General features: G+C 47.8%; 1 protein-coding gene across 1 annotated transcript in view; it reads right to left on the bottom strand.

Moving 5' to 3' along the window:
* Positions 1-16,135, bottom strand: part of LOC126539092 (uncharacterized) — a 175,331-nt gene that overhangs the window by 24,954 nt on the left and 134,242 nt on the right. Inside the window, exons 14-18 of the mRNA XM_050185811.2 lie at positions 15,227-15,298; positions 12,712-12,830; positions 11,753-11,814; positions 6,611-6,668; positions 3,198-3,265 (exon numbers count right to left, since the gene is read on the bottom strand). Of these exons, the coding sequence (XP_050041768.2) occupies positions 3,198-3,265; positions 6,611-6,668; positions 11,753-11,814; positions 12,712-12,830; positions 15,227-15,298 (379 nt within the window). The remainder of the gene's footprint in view (positions 1-3,197; positions 3,266-6,610; positions 6,669-11,752; positions 11,815-12,711; positions 12,831-15,226; positions 15,299-16,135) is intronic.

The raw sequence follows: 16,135 nt of genomic DNA, 5'->3' as shown, positions 1-16,135 counted from the left end.
GATATATCAGTTTCACCTGGTGTCCACACTGAACTAAACGAGGCGGCTTCGTTAAGTATGGCAACTGTGAGGCCAAGTTAATGTGCTATGTGGAGTTGAAGTTGAAAACAGATGGGTAATTGCATCTTTCGCAATACGTTACGTATGCAAGCACACCAGAGTGCACACCAGGGCGCTTTATGTGCCATATGTATAGGTAAACTTCGTAGATAAGGGACTAACTATGACATTTTTAGGAATTTGCGCATGTAAACTATCCTCAGCTTTAAGAATGTGTTTGCGAACAAATAATTTATCCCGTTGCCGTGGAAGAACTGTGAACTCAACAGATATGAAATGTAGCGGAAAGTGATTGGGGAGGAAGGAGGTTATAAAGCAATAAAGCATTGCATGCCTCCCTCAGCACTTGTAGTGGTAGTTTTCAACAGATTCACTCGACGTCCGCTGTCGCAGAGCCGGGATGGAGAGTAAATGTTTGTCTTTTTTTGTGAATATTGCAAGTAATTTATGTTTATTGTACGTTGTTCCGTAGAAACTCGACAATACTATTACCTAAACCACGATATATTTTAGCTATAGATTTAAGAGCGTACAATGCTTCGTTTTAACAAAATTCTTCGTAGCAACATGTGCATTTTTTTGTGTGCGATGTGCTGCTGCTACTGGGCGGGATCCGGGACCACTGTCGGGCACTGGTTGCCTTTTGTGCCTGCATAATCTTGATATTTTTTATAGCGCAAAGGGATAAATGAAAATTCAGATCATTTTTCGGGCCCCCATGGTTCACCGTGTGTGATAAATAAATAAGTCCCTGTCTCTTAAATATAACTATCAGAAGCATTGACAGTCTATTTCACTAATTGTAATAGTAATTTGCAATATATATATATATATATATATATATATATATATATATATATATATATATATATATTGTGCGGACGCGCGACTCTCACGCGTCCCCTGAAATCTTGTTTTCCTGCATAGCTCCAGTTTCCTGCTGTGCGGCTTCGCCGCGTGGCTGGCGCCCGCGGCGGCCGGAGTGGTTGAAGTGCAGTACGAGAGATGGCGCGAGTAACGCCGCCTACAGGCGGGGTTACTTGGGCGCTAAAGGAGAAGGCGCTGCCTCTTTGGTTCGGGACGGTTGCAGCGCGGAGGTGCCGCGCGTGCGCCGATCCATGCTTCTGCGAGGCCGTCCCGTGAGGCCTCGTGCGAAAGAGCCACCGTTCGCGTGACCGTACGCGCGAACGACCAGGCGTTGGGATCCAGCAAGGGGCGAACATATTCGCTCGCTATGCGGTCGCAGTGAGTCGGACTTATGCGATTTGTCGCGCGCCCATCGGCATGTTTTGCGGATAGCAACTCGGCTAGCAGGCACTGGTCTATGAAAGGTGCAATAAATGCCCTTGTGATTGTTTGCACTACTGTGTCGTCGTTCCTTTGTCCCAAGAGTATGGGTGAGAACCCCACATCTGGCTGCCCAACGTGGACCTCTTGGGGAATCGGACGATAGATTTAACAGTTTTGCTTCGTTCGAGACCTTTGTTTGAACCGAAGCGAAGGGGTAGCGTGGATTTTGATCGCTAGCGTTGGCGGCGTGCTTTCTTGAGCGATGCGACGGTGGCTGTGGTGTGTTGGAACATGTCAACATGCTAAGCCTTTTCGCAAGTGTTTTTTTGTTATGACGTTCGTCGGTACGAGAGCCACGTGGTCTGCATCCTGGGAGAGCGAGGCTTAGCGCCCGCGGAGCATTGGCAGGCCTGAAGCGAGTGAGTACGGAAGCCTCCTGGGTGGTCCAAATTTCTTATGTAAATATTTTCTTCTATCTCTTTGACTATGATGAAGTCGCGGCTCTGGGAGCCCGGTGGCCGCGGGCCACGGGTGCCACTACGGGCTCACTGATATTGCGGCCTGGCGCCGGGCGTTCCGACGCTGTCTGGGGTGGTGGGCGCCATCAACTCTGATGCTGTGTGCACCGAGCGAAGTAGGACCACCTAACAGAGCTGACGTCTCCTCGCGACTGCCTGTATTGCGCCCATTTTGGGTGTTGTTTTTTGGATGCCGGTTGTTGTCAGGGTAGCGACGCTTTAGGCCTAAGGCTTAACGAAGCTGCCTGTCGCACGTGGAGGGACACAACCTGGTGGACCGTGGCGTTGAGGTGTTGCACTTTGCTTCCCTCATTTTAGTTAGCCTCGCACGAATTGAGATTGCTTGTTCGATTCAAGGAAGCGAGCTTCGTTCACGTGAACTTAGCATCTCAATAGCTGCCCGATCTTTTACTAGCCGAGTTGAACATCGTACCACGTGGGCGATGCGCATGCATAATTCCTCTCCCCTGCACTACTTTAGTGTTTGCCGAGTGTGTTGAGTGTACGCAGCGTGATTGGAGTCGCCCCTGGTTTGCCGTCACCTGCACATCGTCTGCGCTGCTGCCCCGGACTACGATCGAGCCACCGGGCAATGGTGATGCTGTGGCGAGTTCGGCGCAGCGACTCCGGCGGCCGCCTGTATCCAGCTCGCAACCCTCGGCGGCGGAGAAAAGAGCCGGCGATCACCGACAGCTACCGCAGCTCGCCAGCAGGGCGCGTCGGCGCGAGCGACGCTTGCTCGAGCCGACTACTGCGTCGCCGTTTCCGGAGTCCTGGCCTGGAATCGTGCCGTCGAGTCTGCAGAGCTGCTGCTGCGACCACTGGACGCCAGCGGTGTACCCCAAGGACAATGTCTGCTCGCATGTTATGGACAGCGTGGGGACATTTCCTCGGCGTGTTCATTTCCTCGGCGCGGCGATGTAGGAACACGCCATACTGCCACCGCCAAAACGCACAATGCGTGAGGTGATTACTGGAGTCCCGCCCCTCTCTCGGGTTCCCCTCTGGGCACAATGCGCCACCGAACGCCGCCGCCGAAAATTGAGCGCGTGTCCCAAGCCGGCGTCCATGGGGTTAACTGAGGAGCGGTTTAGGCCCAGTGTCGCTTAGCCAGTAGCCAAAGTTTGACCAACGACTGGTTTTAAATCTAGTTCCGTCATCATAACAACCCTATGCTCGACCCATTATACCATGGCGTATAACATGTTGGCGTAAAAGCGGTTAAATACGCACGAACACAGACAGACAAATATACCGCAAATTGGGTGAAGTTCCACCCCAAAAAGCTAGTTGCACTACAAAATAGTGCACATATAAGAAAGTACTCACCTCTGGCAAGTGTCATCCTGAACACTTCCCCAATGAGCTTGAAGTACAAGGCTGGAGCATTGTGATGGCTGCAAAAAATATAAGAAACAGCCATGCATCTGCAAGCACTAATTGTTCTGAGCAGTGCGCTACACACGCGGAAGGACTGCTAGCTACTTTGCTTGCAATATATTGAGAGGAGGAAGCATGAATGTTTTGAGAAATTGCCTGAAGCGCTTTAGTACGCATGTTTTGGAAGCTTGCAAGAACCTTTTGATAGGTTTACCTACGCTTCAATCCCGTGGGGGGCCTCGATCATAAGGCATAGTTTATTTATTTCTACGTTCTAAAGTGCAAAAAGAAACACTCAGGACCCTATGTCAGGTCTATTTCTCCACTTAATAAGCAATAAAAAAACACGAAACCGCATTTATGTAAACTACAACCATTGAGATATCTAAAGTGGACAAAGTTGGACTATTGCAAACCCATTATAATCTACCACGAACTTATTACTTGGACTTTATTCAATACTATCGTAATTGCTATGACAACTTCACTTATATTGTGAAATTGTATATAAAATTTGTCTGCTTTGACACTCTAGCAGATACCGTTTACGAAAGTGCAATAACCATCGGTTGTTAGTACAGAGCTAAGTATTTGTAAAATTGGTGCCTAAATTTCAAACGTGTTAGCATTTCTATGCTTATCCCAACGATAAAAACCCTCCGTGGTGGCTTAGGGGCTATGCAGTTGTGCTGCTAAGCACGAGGTCCGGGGATAAAATCCCGCCCCCGGCGGCCGCATATCGATGGGGTGAAATGCAAAAAAGGCCCGTGTCCCGTGCATTGGAGAACGTTAAAGACGCACTGGTGGTTAAAATTAATCCCGAGTCCTCCTCTACGGCGTGCTTCCTAAATCGTGGTTTCGGCACGTAAAACTCAGGAATGCCAAGCAAATCCAACGAAAAAAACCGTCCATGCGTCATGTAAGACGATCGCTTTCAAAATAGAGCCCGCAGCAGCGAGCGACTATGCCTTTGTACTGCCTGTCGCTTCAACTCGAAAGAAGCGGCGAGAACACATTCAGGAAGCTCTCGGCACACGCCGCACTTTGCCCCTTTCCCAGATTGCTTCCAAGATATGGGCCTAGGCGTCTCTTTTCAAACCGAAGCGGCGAAAACACAGCGCGTGGAGCTATCAGCAGTCGGCGCCTCATTCCTTAACGCAGGTCGCTTTCAATATACGGTCCGAGCGGCCAGTTGCCGCCAAAATATGTTCGATAGCGGTTCATAATGGTTCGACGGGGATGGACACGGCGCTAAATAGCGGTAATGGCATACAATGATCGGAACGTCAACAGCGTCGCTGGCGCGGCCATTTGCAATATACTTTGCTCGCCTTATCAATGCATCTTGCGACGCCGTGCGCACCGGTTCGTGTCGCCGTAGCATTGTCATTTGTACTGGCCCGATCAAGTTACATAACATTGATAATGGCACAGCTGCGTGGAGTGAACAAGTGGCATAATGCTTACGCACACTTGGACAACTCCCAGAGGAGATTATGCGTGAATTCTTTCTCTCACTTTTGGCCTTTCGGGAATCTTTCGGAAAAAAAACTAAGTGTCCTTTCACTCTGTGAAGAAGGATAACCGGCGAAGCTCTGTGTGTGGACCTCTTAATGGCTAACTGCACCTCCGGGACGGGTTGCCCATATATTGTACTATTTTCGGAATCAGCACACGTATGGAGAGTCGTTAACGCCTGCTTCACGCACGCCACGGGTCGGCCCTTTATTTCACTAGCTTCGGGATTGGTCCCTCTTAACGCCTGCTTCACCTCCGCTGCGGGTCGGCGCGGTATCGCACTATCTTCGGGATCGGTCCCACGTATGATGAGTGCTTCACGCCTGCTTCACCTCCGCTGCGGGTCCACCCGTCGTTCCACTGTCTGCGCGATCGGTCCCACATATGGGGGGTGCTTAACGCCTGCTTCGCCTCCGCTGCGGGTCAATCAGTTATGCCACTATCTTGGCCTTCCGCCCCACGCATGGGGAGTGCTTAACGCCTGCTTCACCTCCGCTGCCGGTCGATCCGTTATTCCACCATCTTCGCAATCGGTCCCACGTATGGGGAGGGCGTAATGCCTGCTTCCCCTCCGCTGTTAGTTCGCGAGGGATCGCACTACCTTCGGCATCAGTCCCACGTATGAGGAGTGCTTAACGCCTGCTTCACCACCGCGGCGGGTCGGCGCGGTGCTCAACTATCTTCGGGATCGGTCCGATGTATGAGGAGTGCTCACACATCGCCTGCTTCACCTCCGCTGCGGGTCGACCCGTTATTAGACTATCTTCGGGATTGATCCCACGTATGGGGAGTGCTTAACGCCTGCTTCACCTCCGCTGCGGGTCGACCCGTTGTTCTACTAACTTCGGGATCGGTCCCATGTATGAGGAATGCTTAAGGCCTGCTTTACCTCGGCTGCGGGTCGGCCCGTTATTCCACTATCTTCGGGATCGGTCCCACGTATGAGGAGTGCGTAACCTCTGCTTCACCTCCCCCGCGGACGGTCCAGATATTGTCTTAACTTCGGGATCGGCCCACGTATCATAAAATCGTTGGTCTACGCGTGGACGCGATCCGGCAGATCCTAAGCATATACAGCTCGCTGGAAAAATTGAGAAGTTAACAGAATTTTGTTTGCCGGAGTCGCCTACTTCCTCAAGTCCAGCAAATTTCATTGAAATCGGTGCACCGGTCGCCTGAAAAGTTTTGCGAGTATTTAAATAGGAGAATCGGACTTGGCCAGAATAGGAAGCTTCCTCCTAAGCGCGGCTCAGCATGGCGCCAGTTTCGAGGTATTATTTCCCGAACTTTGTGGAGAAATGCATTGGCGTTCTAGTCACTTTTGGGCTTCGAAGCATAAATGACATTTTGTTGAAAAAGTAACTAGAACGGCAATGCATTTCTCCGCACAACTCGCGAACTTAAATCTCGAAACTAGTGCCATCTTGAGAATTCGTTCCAAGTGGATCCGCCTTGCGAACTGCATGGCTAGAATGTGTTAATTGCAACAGAGGCCATGATGTAATTAGGTAAAATAATTAATGGATAGTTGTTAATTTGTCGATTAAGTATTAGAATTTTTTTGTGCAAGCGACTAATGTCCCTTTCTTCAAGTAGACCAACTCATGAACTAGCATTGTGGTATCTGCTGAAACACCCGCTATTTAATCAATTGATCGACAAAAAGTCCTGTCTCTGTCAGAGTCGCAGACGAGTCCATTTGTTGAAACGCTGGCTCTACCCTGAGACGTCCATTGTTCGGCCGGAGCTGAATATGTTCCGGTGCATGTTTGTGTTGTTTCAATGATATTGAGCTCTATATGCGGAACACTTTACCATTTACAGTAAGGGTAAATGAGACTTACAAGATACCCGGGACGTAGGGATGGAAGTTTGGTGGCATTGTGAATCCGAAGGGAACGTCTGAAAGTAAACGGGAGGCCAAATTGAGAGTACACAAAACGCCCTTTCAAATCTAGAAGGCACTGTTGCAACAGCGCCTTCGATTAGCTGTCAAATTTTACTACAGCTGTTCCGTTTGGCATTAAAACGCATGCGAAACACAGAGATACCGGCAGACAAATACGTGCTCCACCGCAGCACAACAACGAAGAGTGATAATGCGTGCAGACCGCGCATTTATTCAACCAGCGCTCCATTGGCCGCGATTCGAACTGAAAAATTGAGAGATCGACAGCAAAAATCTGGTAACGTGCGCTGTCTCCCGTGTGCATTACTTATTTTTTTACGGAACACTGAGTAATAAAGAAAAGTTTAAGCTCAATTAATAAACTACCCTTCTGCAATTAGAAGGCCGCTCGGGCAATTTTTGGATCTCCACTGATCTTAAAAGAATTTTCAACATACGTTCTTTTTCGCACACTGATTATCTGTGCCAGGCGATATGGCTGGAAGTCGTTTAGTTTTCCTGAAAATGAATTTTAAAATTTGCTTGCGTCTTCTCGACTATGCCTACGAATGTATGACGTTTTTTAGTGGCCAACCTGTGTTTGTGACACCAGAAACTACACCATCATTTCGCCCTGAAACGACGAAGATGGCTCCTGTTTCCACGAGACGATGGCCGGCAATCACCGTTTTGACAGACCTGGCAACCGGTGTCTCTCCTTCTTGCCGCCGCACAACGCGTTGAGCTTGGGCACATCAACTGCCTCATGGGGATGCGGCGGGTCAAACAGCGGCGATCAATCGCCGCTGTCTATTTCAAAAGAGTTGAGAAAACTTCCACGTCGTCAGGCGACATTATGAGCTTCACATTCATGGCGTTAGCGCCACATGTACTCCGTGTTTAGCACGCGTTCTGCGTCAGCGTGTTTACACTATGGTAGTGTAAGATCTGACGTCATCGACTCATCATGACGTCCCAAAAAGCAGCTACTCGTTTTGATTTCGGTACCTCGTTTATATGGTTATTTAAAAGTATTTTTGAGTTTTTAAGCAAGCAAGCACCTTACCGGTGAAAAGACTTAATGCCATTTGAAAATGAAAATATCGTAGTATGATAAAAAAAATAAACGCCGGAGTTGCCCTTTATAGGGCCCTTCACCAGGTCTGGCCCTCTGGAGCTCACAAGCGCAGAACATACAATGCGCGCTAATGATAGTGTTTCCAAAGAATTACATCGCCACGCGCTGCGGTAAGGGCTGAAATTTCTATCCGAACGCCCTTTTTCCTTTCTCTCGCGGCGACTGCGCTCCAAGTCGGACGGTGACGTACTCACGTCCCTGCGCCTACGTACTCGTGTGCGCAGTGTGAAGTTGCTCGTTGTGACATCTGACTTCGAGAATTATTCAAGGCAACGTCTATTTGTGTAATCTGTTGCTCGAATTGACGAATTGAAGTTTACAGACGTAATAAAACGCACAAACGGAATGTCTGCGTGTTTTTTGTTTTACTTCGCATAGCAGCAAGAGATATGTGCTTCTACTTCGTGTGCTTGTTCCCACGGTCGTGCAGTCGCGTGCGCAGGTACTGAAACTATGCCATTTTCTACCGTGTTCCAGCGCCGTGATCATGCTCTGCGATCCGCTTGTTCTGCTTCAGTATTCGTGTAGCACTGATTTCTACCGCTAGTAATGTGTCCTTGTGCACAGCGCGCAAAATCGTGCGCTGCGCGAAACAGGACAGTCACAACAGCTCGCTCGCAACGCCGTCAGCAAAAGCGCGCAGCACCGAGCAAAAAAAAAAAGGAGAAAGAAATGAAGGCGGGGCCCATGACGTATGCGTCACGCGATCCTCGGGGTCCGCTACGGGAGAACGGAGGTAAGGGCTTTCGCTTGCAGAGGCAAGCGGGGCGAGTGGAGAGAGGGTCGTGCATGGCAGTGGAGCTCACCTCCTGAAATCATGGGTTCGCGGCACTGAATTATGTCTACCTCGGCTAATAATGAACCAATTTGAAATTTTTTTCGCAGCAGAACACTACCTCGATGACACGTAACAACTTCCACTGTATAACCAAAATTGGCTATAGGGCCTGGTGAGGGGCCCCTTAATGTTGCAAACTCTCAAGTGGAGAAAGTCGGGATGGCGGAGGGAAGTTACAAGGGGGAGGAGAAAGGCGGCCGATGCAGGCCTGCGCGCTACGCGTTTTGACGTCATGCGACTTGGATGAAAATTTCTACTGCCAATCCCGGTGTGACGACTGCGTTGACGTAAAAATCACCGCGGCTATCTCAGGCGCATGCCCATTAGTTCGATGGCAGTCGGGCAAGGCAGCATGACGTCAGGGATCGAAGTGCACAAACCTTGTGCTGTCTAAGAGGCGTTGGCTGAAGACGACCGACCCTGCACATGCCACAGCGGCCAGTCTGTGCGTGCGACACAGTTCAGGAATCATTTTTTCCCGAATGTGGCGATTTACAAGAACGGTGTAATATTAAGTTCGCCTTAGTAAGTTAGCCTGGCTAACTCGGTTATCTATACGGATAGAAGTACTGCGAAAAGTTAGGGCGTAAACCGAACTAGACCTAGGACAAAAACGAAACTACCTTTATGTCAATGCAATAGCAGGCAAGAAATAGAACTGTGGAAAAGAGCTTTCAGGCATTACAGAAAGAAAATACGGCCAATTTATTGTTGTTCAGTAGAAAAAAAAGGAAAAGTCAGTATATTTAATCATCCGATTGAGTCAAGTAAAGACGCGGGACAGTTACTCGAACAATTGGAACTGCCCCACAGAATTCGAGCCTGTTGGCAACTTTAACTACAGTACCAAAATATAGAATAAAGAAAATGTACTATACAACGAAAGGAAGCTTCGTAAGCCAGGAATGATGCAGTATTCAATGACGGACGGCAACGCCAACCATGGCGTCACCCATTTCGATGGACGTTTACTGAGCGACAGCAGCTCAACATGGGACGAAAAATTGTTAGATCCGTGAGATCACATGACGTAACGACGCTGAGGCTTCAGCATTAAATGAAAATGAAGGCCAGAAAAGCGTTAGCTTCGATTTTAATTTCCTGCTTTGCAAATCAAACTTTTTCTGCGCAATTAGTTTTAACCAAGTTTAGTAGACTGTGTTTCGGTTCAGTATCACTTTTGCAAATGAAGCATCAGTAAGCCACACATAGGCCCCTAAATTCTCGTGTTTACGTGCGAAAGCCATGATCCGAGCGCGAATCACGCTGCAGTGTGAGAATCCGGAATAATTTTCACCCCTTGGCGATCTTGAATGTGCACCTAAGTTTAGGTACACGAGAGTTTTTAAATGAGCAAGCATTTATATGCTTTTCGAAAGAGATAAATCGTCCGTCCTTCCGTCCGTCCTGTAAGACGACCGTTGTCAAGATACCGCCCGCCGCAGCGAGTGAATTCACCTTCGTGCTGCCTCTCGCTGCAACGCCAGCGAAGCCGCGAGGGCACAGCGCTCACGCAGCTCTCATCACACGCCGCTGTCTGCCCATTTCGCGGATCGCTTTCAAGGCACAGTGCCGCACGTCTCTCTTCAACCCTAAGCGCCGAGGACACGGCACGCGAAGCTATCAGCAGTTGGCACTCTCTGTCGGCACTGCTAATGGCTTTCAAGATACGCTCTGCGCGGCGGTGCCATACCAAGCCGACGCCGGAGTACGTTTGGTCATGGTCCATAATGGTTCGACCCAGATGGATGAGGCGCGCTAAAAAGCGATAACGGAGTATAATGATCGGAACGTCATCAGCGCAGCTGGCGCCGCCACCCGCCGTAGTTTGCTTGTGTCATCAAGGCACCTTGCGCTGCCGTCCGCACCAATTCGCGTCGCCGCAGCGCTGTCGTTTGTACTGGCCGGATAAGGTTTCATAACATTGATAATGAAGCCGGGCTACGTGAAGATGAGCAAGTCGCACAATGCTTACGCATACTTAGGCAACTCCCAGAGGAGTTCCTGCGTAAATTCTTCGCATTTCGCCATCATGGAAAATGCGGCCGCCACATGGTAGGATTGAACCCGGAAACTCGAGCTCAGCCGCGCAATGCACACGTAATATCCTGCGGTTCCCGCGGCGCCTACGGCGAGGCAGCGAGAACGAAACAGAGCACAGGCTACACGAGAGCTTCTTTCTCATGTTTCACCTGCCCTTTGCGCACGTGTGAGTTGCTGGAGAGAAACCGGGGAACTCATTCTTGGAACCACTTACAATTTGCATTTGACAGAGGACAACGCGGTTTGTTCGCCCCGGTTAACCATCGCTTAAACTGCCATCGCTCAATGCAGAGTCTGTAACGGCAAAGCGACCATTTTTTGTCGTCAGTGGTCGGCCCGTGTCACTGAGGCGCACGTGGCATGAGGTTTGCCATTTCACGGGGAGCCTTCGGTGCTCCATTTTGTCAGCGTAATTGCTGCAAATGCCAGGGTCGTCTGCGACGCCCCCGTCAGCGACATCTACGTGCTTGGAAACAGAATTATGGCACTTTCGACCTAAAAGGTGCAAAGTGTGGCGCAAATATAGTTAAAAAGAAGATAAATCAAACGCGCTAGTCGAACCGAGGACGTCGCAGTCAGGAGTGCAGTGTTTTCGAGCGGCGCCAGGAAAACACGAACGTCGAACGAGTCGTCGCGCAATACACGGTTGGTATCGAACGGAGCAAAACGCGGCCTCCTCCCTAGTAACAAAGAAAAGGCAGATTTCGAGGTCGAAAGGTCCCCAGATTTCCCTCTCACAACTCACCTATGCGGACAAGGGTCCGTAACATACGATAAAGAAGCTCCCTTGCGGATCTCTTTCGGCACTCCTTCATTAAAACACCGCGTCGTGTTCGAGTGCCGTGGTATTCTGTTCGAACAAATCATTTTCATTCCTTCGATCAGCAATGAGGAATGTCAGTGAAAGAATTTATATAAGTATACTATAATAACACCTTGCGGAAATAAAATTTTGGCTATTACATCTGTTCTAAATGCAACTTCACAGGGTCTTCTTGATCGCTGTTCTAAAGGGCAACTTCTATGATTATGCGCGTACTCAAAGAATTAGCGAAAGTGATAGGAAGTATTTCTCATACATGTTTTGTCGGAAATGAAGTCGTAGTAAGGTTCAGAGCCCAGGACTGGAAAAGAAAATATCCTGGAAAGACAATAAAGGAAATACGTTCGCTAGGTTGGCCTCAGCGTACACCCAAAGCAAGCGCATCCTAATAAGAAATTCGAAGGTGTACTTTAATGGGACGTCCTCAATAATTTTGTTACAAAAGACAAAAACTGCAGCACACACAGATCTTACAAAATTAAAAATGTATGTGGTATAACAGTAATATCAGGTGCTATAATACAACAATCGGAAACGAGGAAAGAGGACTCATTATCTCCGATATTGACAACATTCGATGGAAGCTGCTTCCAGTCATGCCCCCTTAAAAACAGATACCGAAGGCAGTCTGTCATGAACAGTTGTTAATGTATATCAACTATGCTTGTTTCGTGTAACCCACAATGCTGTTTCGTTTGGTCATCGCCATTATTATTTTTTAACACATAGATGTCTATTATTCGGTGACTTTTTCTTTTGCTGCCTTTTGTCGGCCGGGAGAAGATTTACTTTCTGATATATTGAACACATTCAGTAGTTGCTCCGGTGACAAGAGTGAATAACAGCGCACGCTGTTGAACCTGTTCCTGTCATGCGAGAAGGGTCTCGGGCAGAAAACATATACTGTAGAAGGGAAACCAGTTATCCACGTAAAAATGAATGCGTAAGCCTCAACAGGAGCGATCGCTTCGGTGATGACGGTTGCCCGTAGCAAAACTCATATGTTGTAGCAGCAAATATGTTGTGAAATATCTTTCTTTTGGTTTCAGAAGGTTACCTCACACACTTTCCCTCCGATGCAGATGGCAATCGTCAGGGCCCAGAAGAAGAACACACAAAAGTGGGGCATTGCATCCACGTTCATTCCACTGCAACGCGGTGCAGCACGCTGGTTATGCGTGCTGTTGTTGCGAAGTTGCATCAGGAATGACTTACTCCTTCTTTTTGTGTTCCCTCAGGTTGCAGGCGTACAGTTCGCCGAGCTTCGACAAGTGCGCTAAAAAGCCTCCATGCATGCCGTCGTCCCAGTCTTCCAATGCGTTGCCGCCACAGCTCTGCGTGAAACGAGACATAGCGAGTCGGCGCGTGCCACACGTTGTCTCCTGTGTACTTGATGATCAATTGTCTGCACAATGAAGGCCACTAAAATGTACCCTGCAGCATACCATGCGAAGAAAGCCAGACTCGCTATAACATATATACTTAGGCTTCTCGAAGAGACTTGTCTGTAGGACATTTGAAACAAGATAGACGTGAATGCAATGGGGTTGAAGTTAGGAGTCATCGAAATGTGGCAAGTGAGGTTGACCATGGAAAAAGATGGAAAATAGCCGAAGTCATACATTTGTGTAAATCGGGTCATAAACAACTTCTCGCTAACTACAGGCTGATATCTCTCATCCCCCAGTCATACAATATGTTAGAGCACATTATTCACCAACATATAATCGAATTCTTTAACTCTATATATGACCTTCTGACATCTGCCCAGCATAGTTTCCGTCATGGTTATAGCACTGTAGCACCATTTGTCGATTTCGTTCATGATACCGCTTCTAACCTAGCATAGGTAATCAAGTAGATGCCATCTTTATTGACTTCTGTAAAGCTTTCACTCTGTGATTCTTTCTAAACTACTGGTAAAATTAAAAGCCACATTCATTTAACCTTGTCTTGTTTCTTGGATGGGCAGTTTTCTTCATTGTCGAACACAATTTCTTCCATTTAACTCCGTGGAATCCACTCTTGTCGACGTTACGTCGGGCGTTCCTCAAGGATCAATATTAGGCCCTTTATTGTTTCTAATATATAATAATAGTTCGTAGCACAGCAACTAAAATCAGCCTTTATGCAGGTGACTGTGTGTTATACGAAATCTATTAACTCCATTGATGACCATCACCGTCTTCGCCAATCCCTTATGTCGTTTCGCACTTGGTGGAAAATGTGGCAAACGAACACCAATTGTTGCAAAACAGTCGTTATGCCATTTCCCAATAGACAGAGCCCCCTCTCGTTCGAATATTCTCTGGATGACATACAACTGAAAAGAGTGAACCAATATAAATACTTAGGACTCGTTCTAACAGAACATTTTTTGGTCTAAACGCATCGAATATGTGAACGGTAAATCCCGAAAATATTTCGGTTATTTTTGCCGCACTTTAGGTAAGAACCCCCGCGATACGAAACTGATATTGTATGAAACGTTAATTCGCCCTGTTCTGAATACGCATCTGTCGCGTGGTTCCCCTACAAACAATGTGAAATAAGCTCGCTCAATAACGTTCTACGAAAATGTATAGTTTTCATTTACCAAAATGATAGCCGCTGTTTCTCACCTACACAGGCTCAGTAATCTTTGAACATAAAGCAATTACTTTCACGTTATCACATTGAGGCCTTTAAACTTTTATATGCAATTAATAACTACACCTCTGGTCTTTGTGACTGTAACTGTTTCAAATTTACTAACGCAAGTTGTACCCGTAGCTCCCACGCCTTGAATGTAACACCTATTTTTATTCGTATCACCACATTCAAATAGTTCTTTTTTTGCCACGGTCAACAGAGCTTTTCAATTCTCCACCCGGTAACATTCGTTGGCTATCAAACAATTTTATAGCTACCACTGGTAAGCAATTCGCTAACATGCAAAGCGCTTCTTTTTCTGTATGTGTGTGTTTTTAATGTATAATGTGCTCACTCATGCGATAGCGCTATATTGGGCTGCAGTATAAATAAATAAATAAATAAATAAATAAATAAATAAATAATAAATAAAACAGTGATAATGGACATTTGTATATAGGTGCTGTAGTCGCCATTCAACAATGTGCCACATTCAATGATTACTGGGTTACCGAGCTAACAACATGTCATGCACGACAGCAACGGCCGCTTCCGACCACATGTAGCCCGTTCAGGCAGCGTCGTCGCCGGGGTCTGTATCTGCCTTCACTTCATGCCACAACCCTCCACGCTGGGAGTGCGGAAGGTCGTCTGGGTCATGGGAAGTGTGCAGGGTCACTTGTCGCGCTAAAATGCGCAGGCCGTGTTGCTTTCACCTCATTTACGTCCTCACCTGTGTTAACCTCCTAGTTTCTAATGACGACTATGCTGTTTACGAGCTTCCACGGACGGTTAAATATTCCACCCGAGTCAGTTGTATTGAACATTATACAGTTAGGGACTTTTCGGTAGGACATTCGCAACGAGACAGACGAGTTGGGCTTTTGGCGGAGCCACGACGTGGCGGAACCAGGTGAAACCAGGCGACATGCTCTGACATGAATTTCCACAGCACTACTTCATGCTCATAGCCATCGAAAGTGCACATACCGACGTCACATTACTGCATAAGATGTAGGGCCGCGGTTGCCAAGCGCAGGCAAGAACACAGGCGCGTGAAAGCTATGGAAGTAAACAAAGAAAGACTGGCTATGCTTACGAAGTAAGCCTTCACATCCTCGTCTGTCTTGTTCGTGAAGAAGAACTCCAGCGCTGTTAAGTTACCAGCCCACTGTAACAAAGGAATAAATAAGCGGTCAAAGGTGCGGAAAAGGTAAACAACAGCATGTTTATCGATAGGATAGTTCAACAAGCACGCGTACGCTCTCGTTTATCAGGAGTTTCGCACGACACTCGCTTGCGCAATTCCATAGGCGAATGAAAATTCTGTGTACGCGTGCCTCCAATGCTCGGTAGACAAGATTTTCAACCGATTTTTCGCAAATGCCGTAAAATCTTACATTACGCACGTTAGGCTCAACTGCAGAGTACGGATAATCAAGCACGAATCGTTCATCAATATAACGTTTTATTTGTCCGCGAGCCCGTAGGCTGCCACCAGTCAATAGCAAAGAAATGCCTTCTGGAATTAAATGGAAGCGTTTTCTGCGTACTTTATATGAACTGCAGTTGCTCGTGCAATCTACGCCATATGCAAACGCTTTCTTTCAGCTCACCCTTCCTACACTCGCCGCGCACAACATTCGGAAAATGTGACGGGAAAACGGCGAGGGTGGAGGTAGCACACTATGACGAGTGCGCGCAAGTAGTCCCCCAAGTCACTTTTGCAGCCCTCTTTCTCAGAGCGGCGCGGTATATATGTGCCCTGGCAGAGCGCGAGTAGGCGCACACGACGAAAGAGAAGATTAAAAAAAAAAATAAGTTATATCGTGAGGTGTTGCGTGCCAAAACCATCATATGATTATGAGGCACGCCATAGTGCTCCGGATATGATTTCGGCTACCTTGGCTTCTTCTAACGTGCACCCAATGTGCGGCACACAGCCGTCCTTTTTTTTTTCACCTCCATCGAAATGCGGCCGTAGCGGTGGGGATTTCCTCTACATCTT

This window comes from Dermacentor andersoni, chromosome 3 (assembly GCF_023375885.2).
Source record: "Dermacentor andersoni chromosome 3, qqDerAnde1_hic_scaffold, whole genome shotgun sequence".
Taxonomy (NCBI): Eukaryota; Metazoa; Arthropoda; class Arachnida; order Ixodida; family Ixodidae; genus Dermacentor; species Dermacentor andersoni.
The sequence above is the reverse complement of the archived record's forward strand: the minus strand, read 5'-3'. Positions and strand labels throughout refer to the sequence as shown.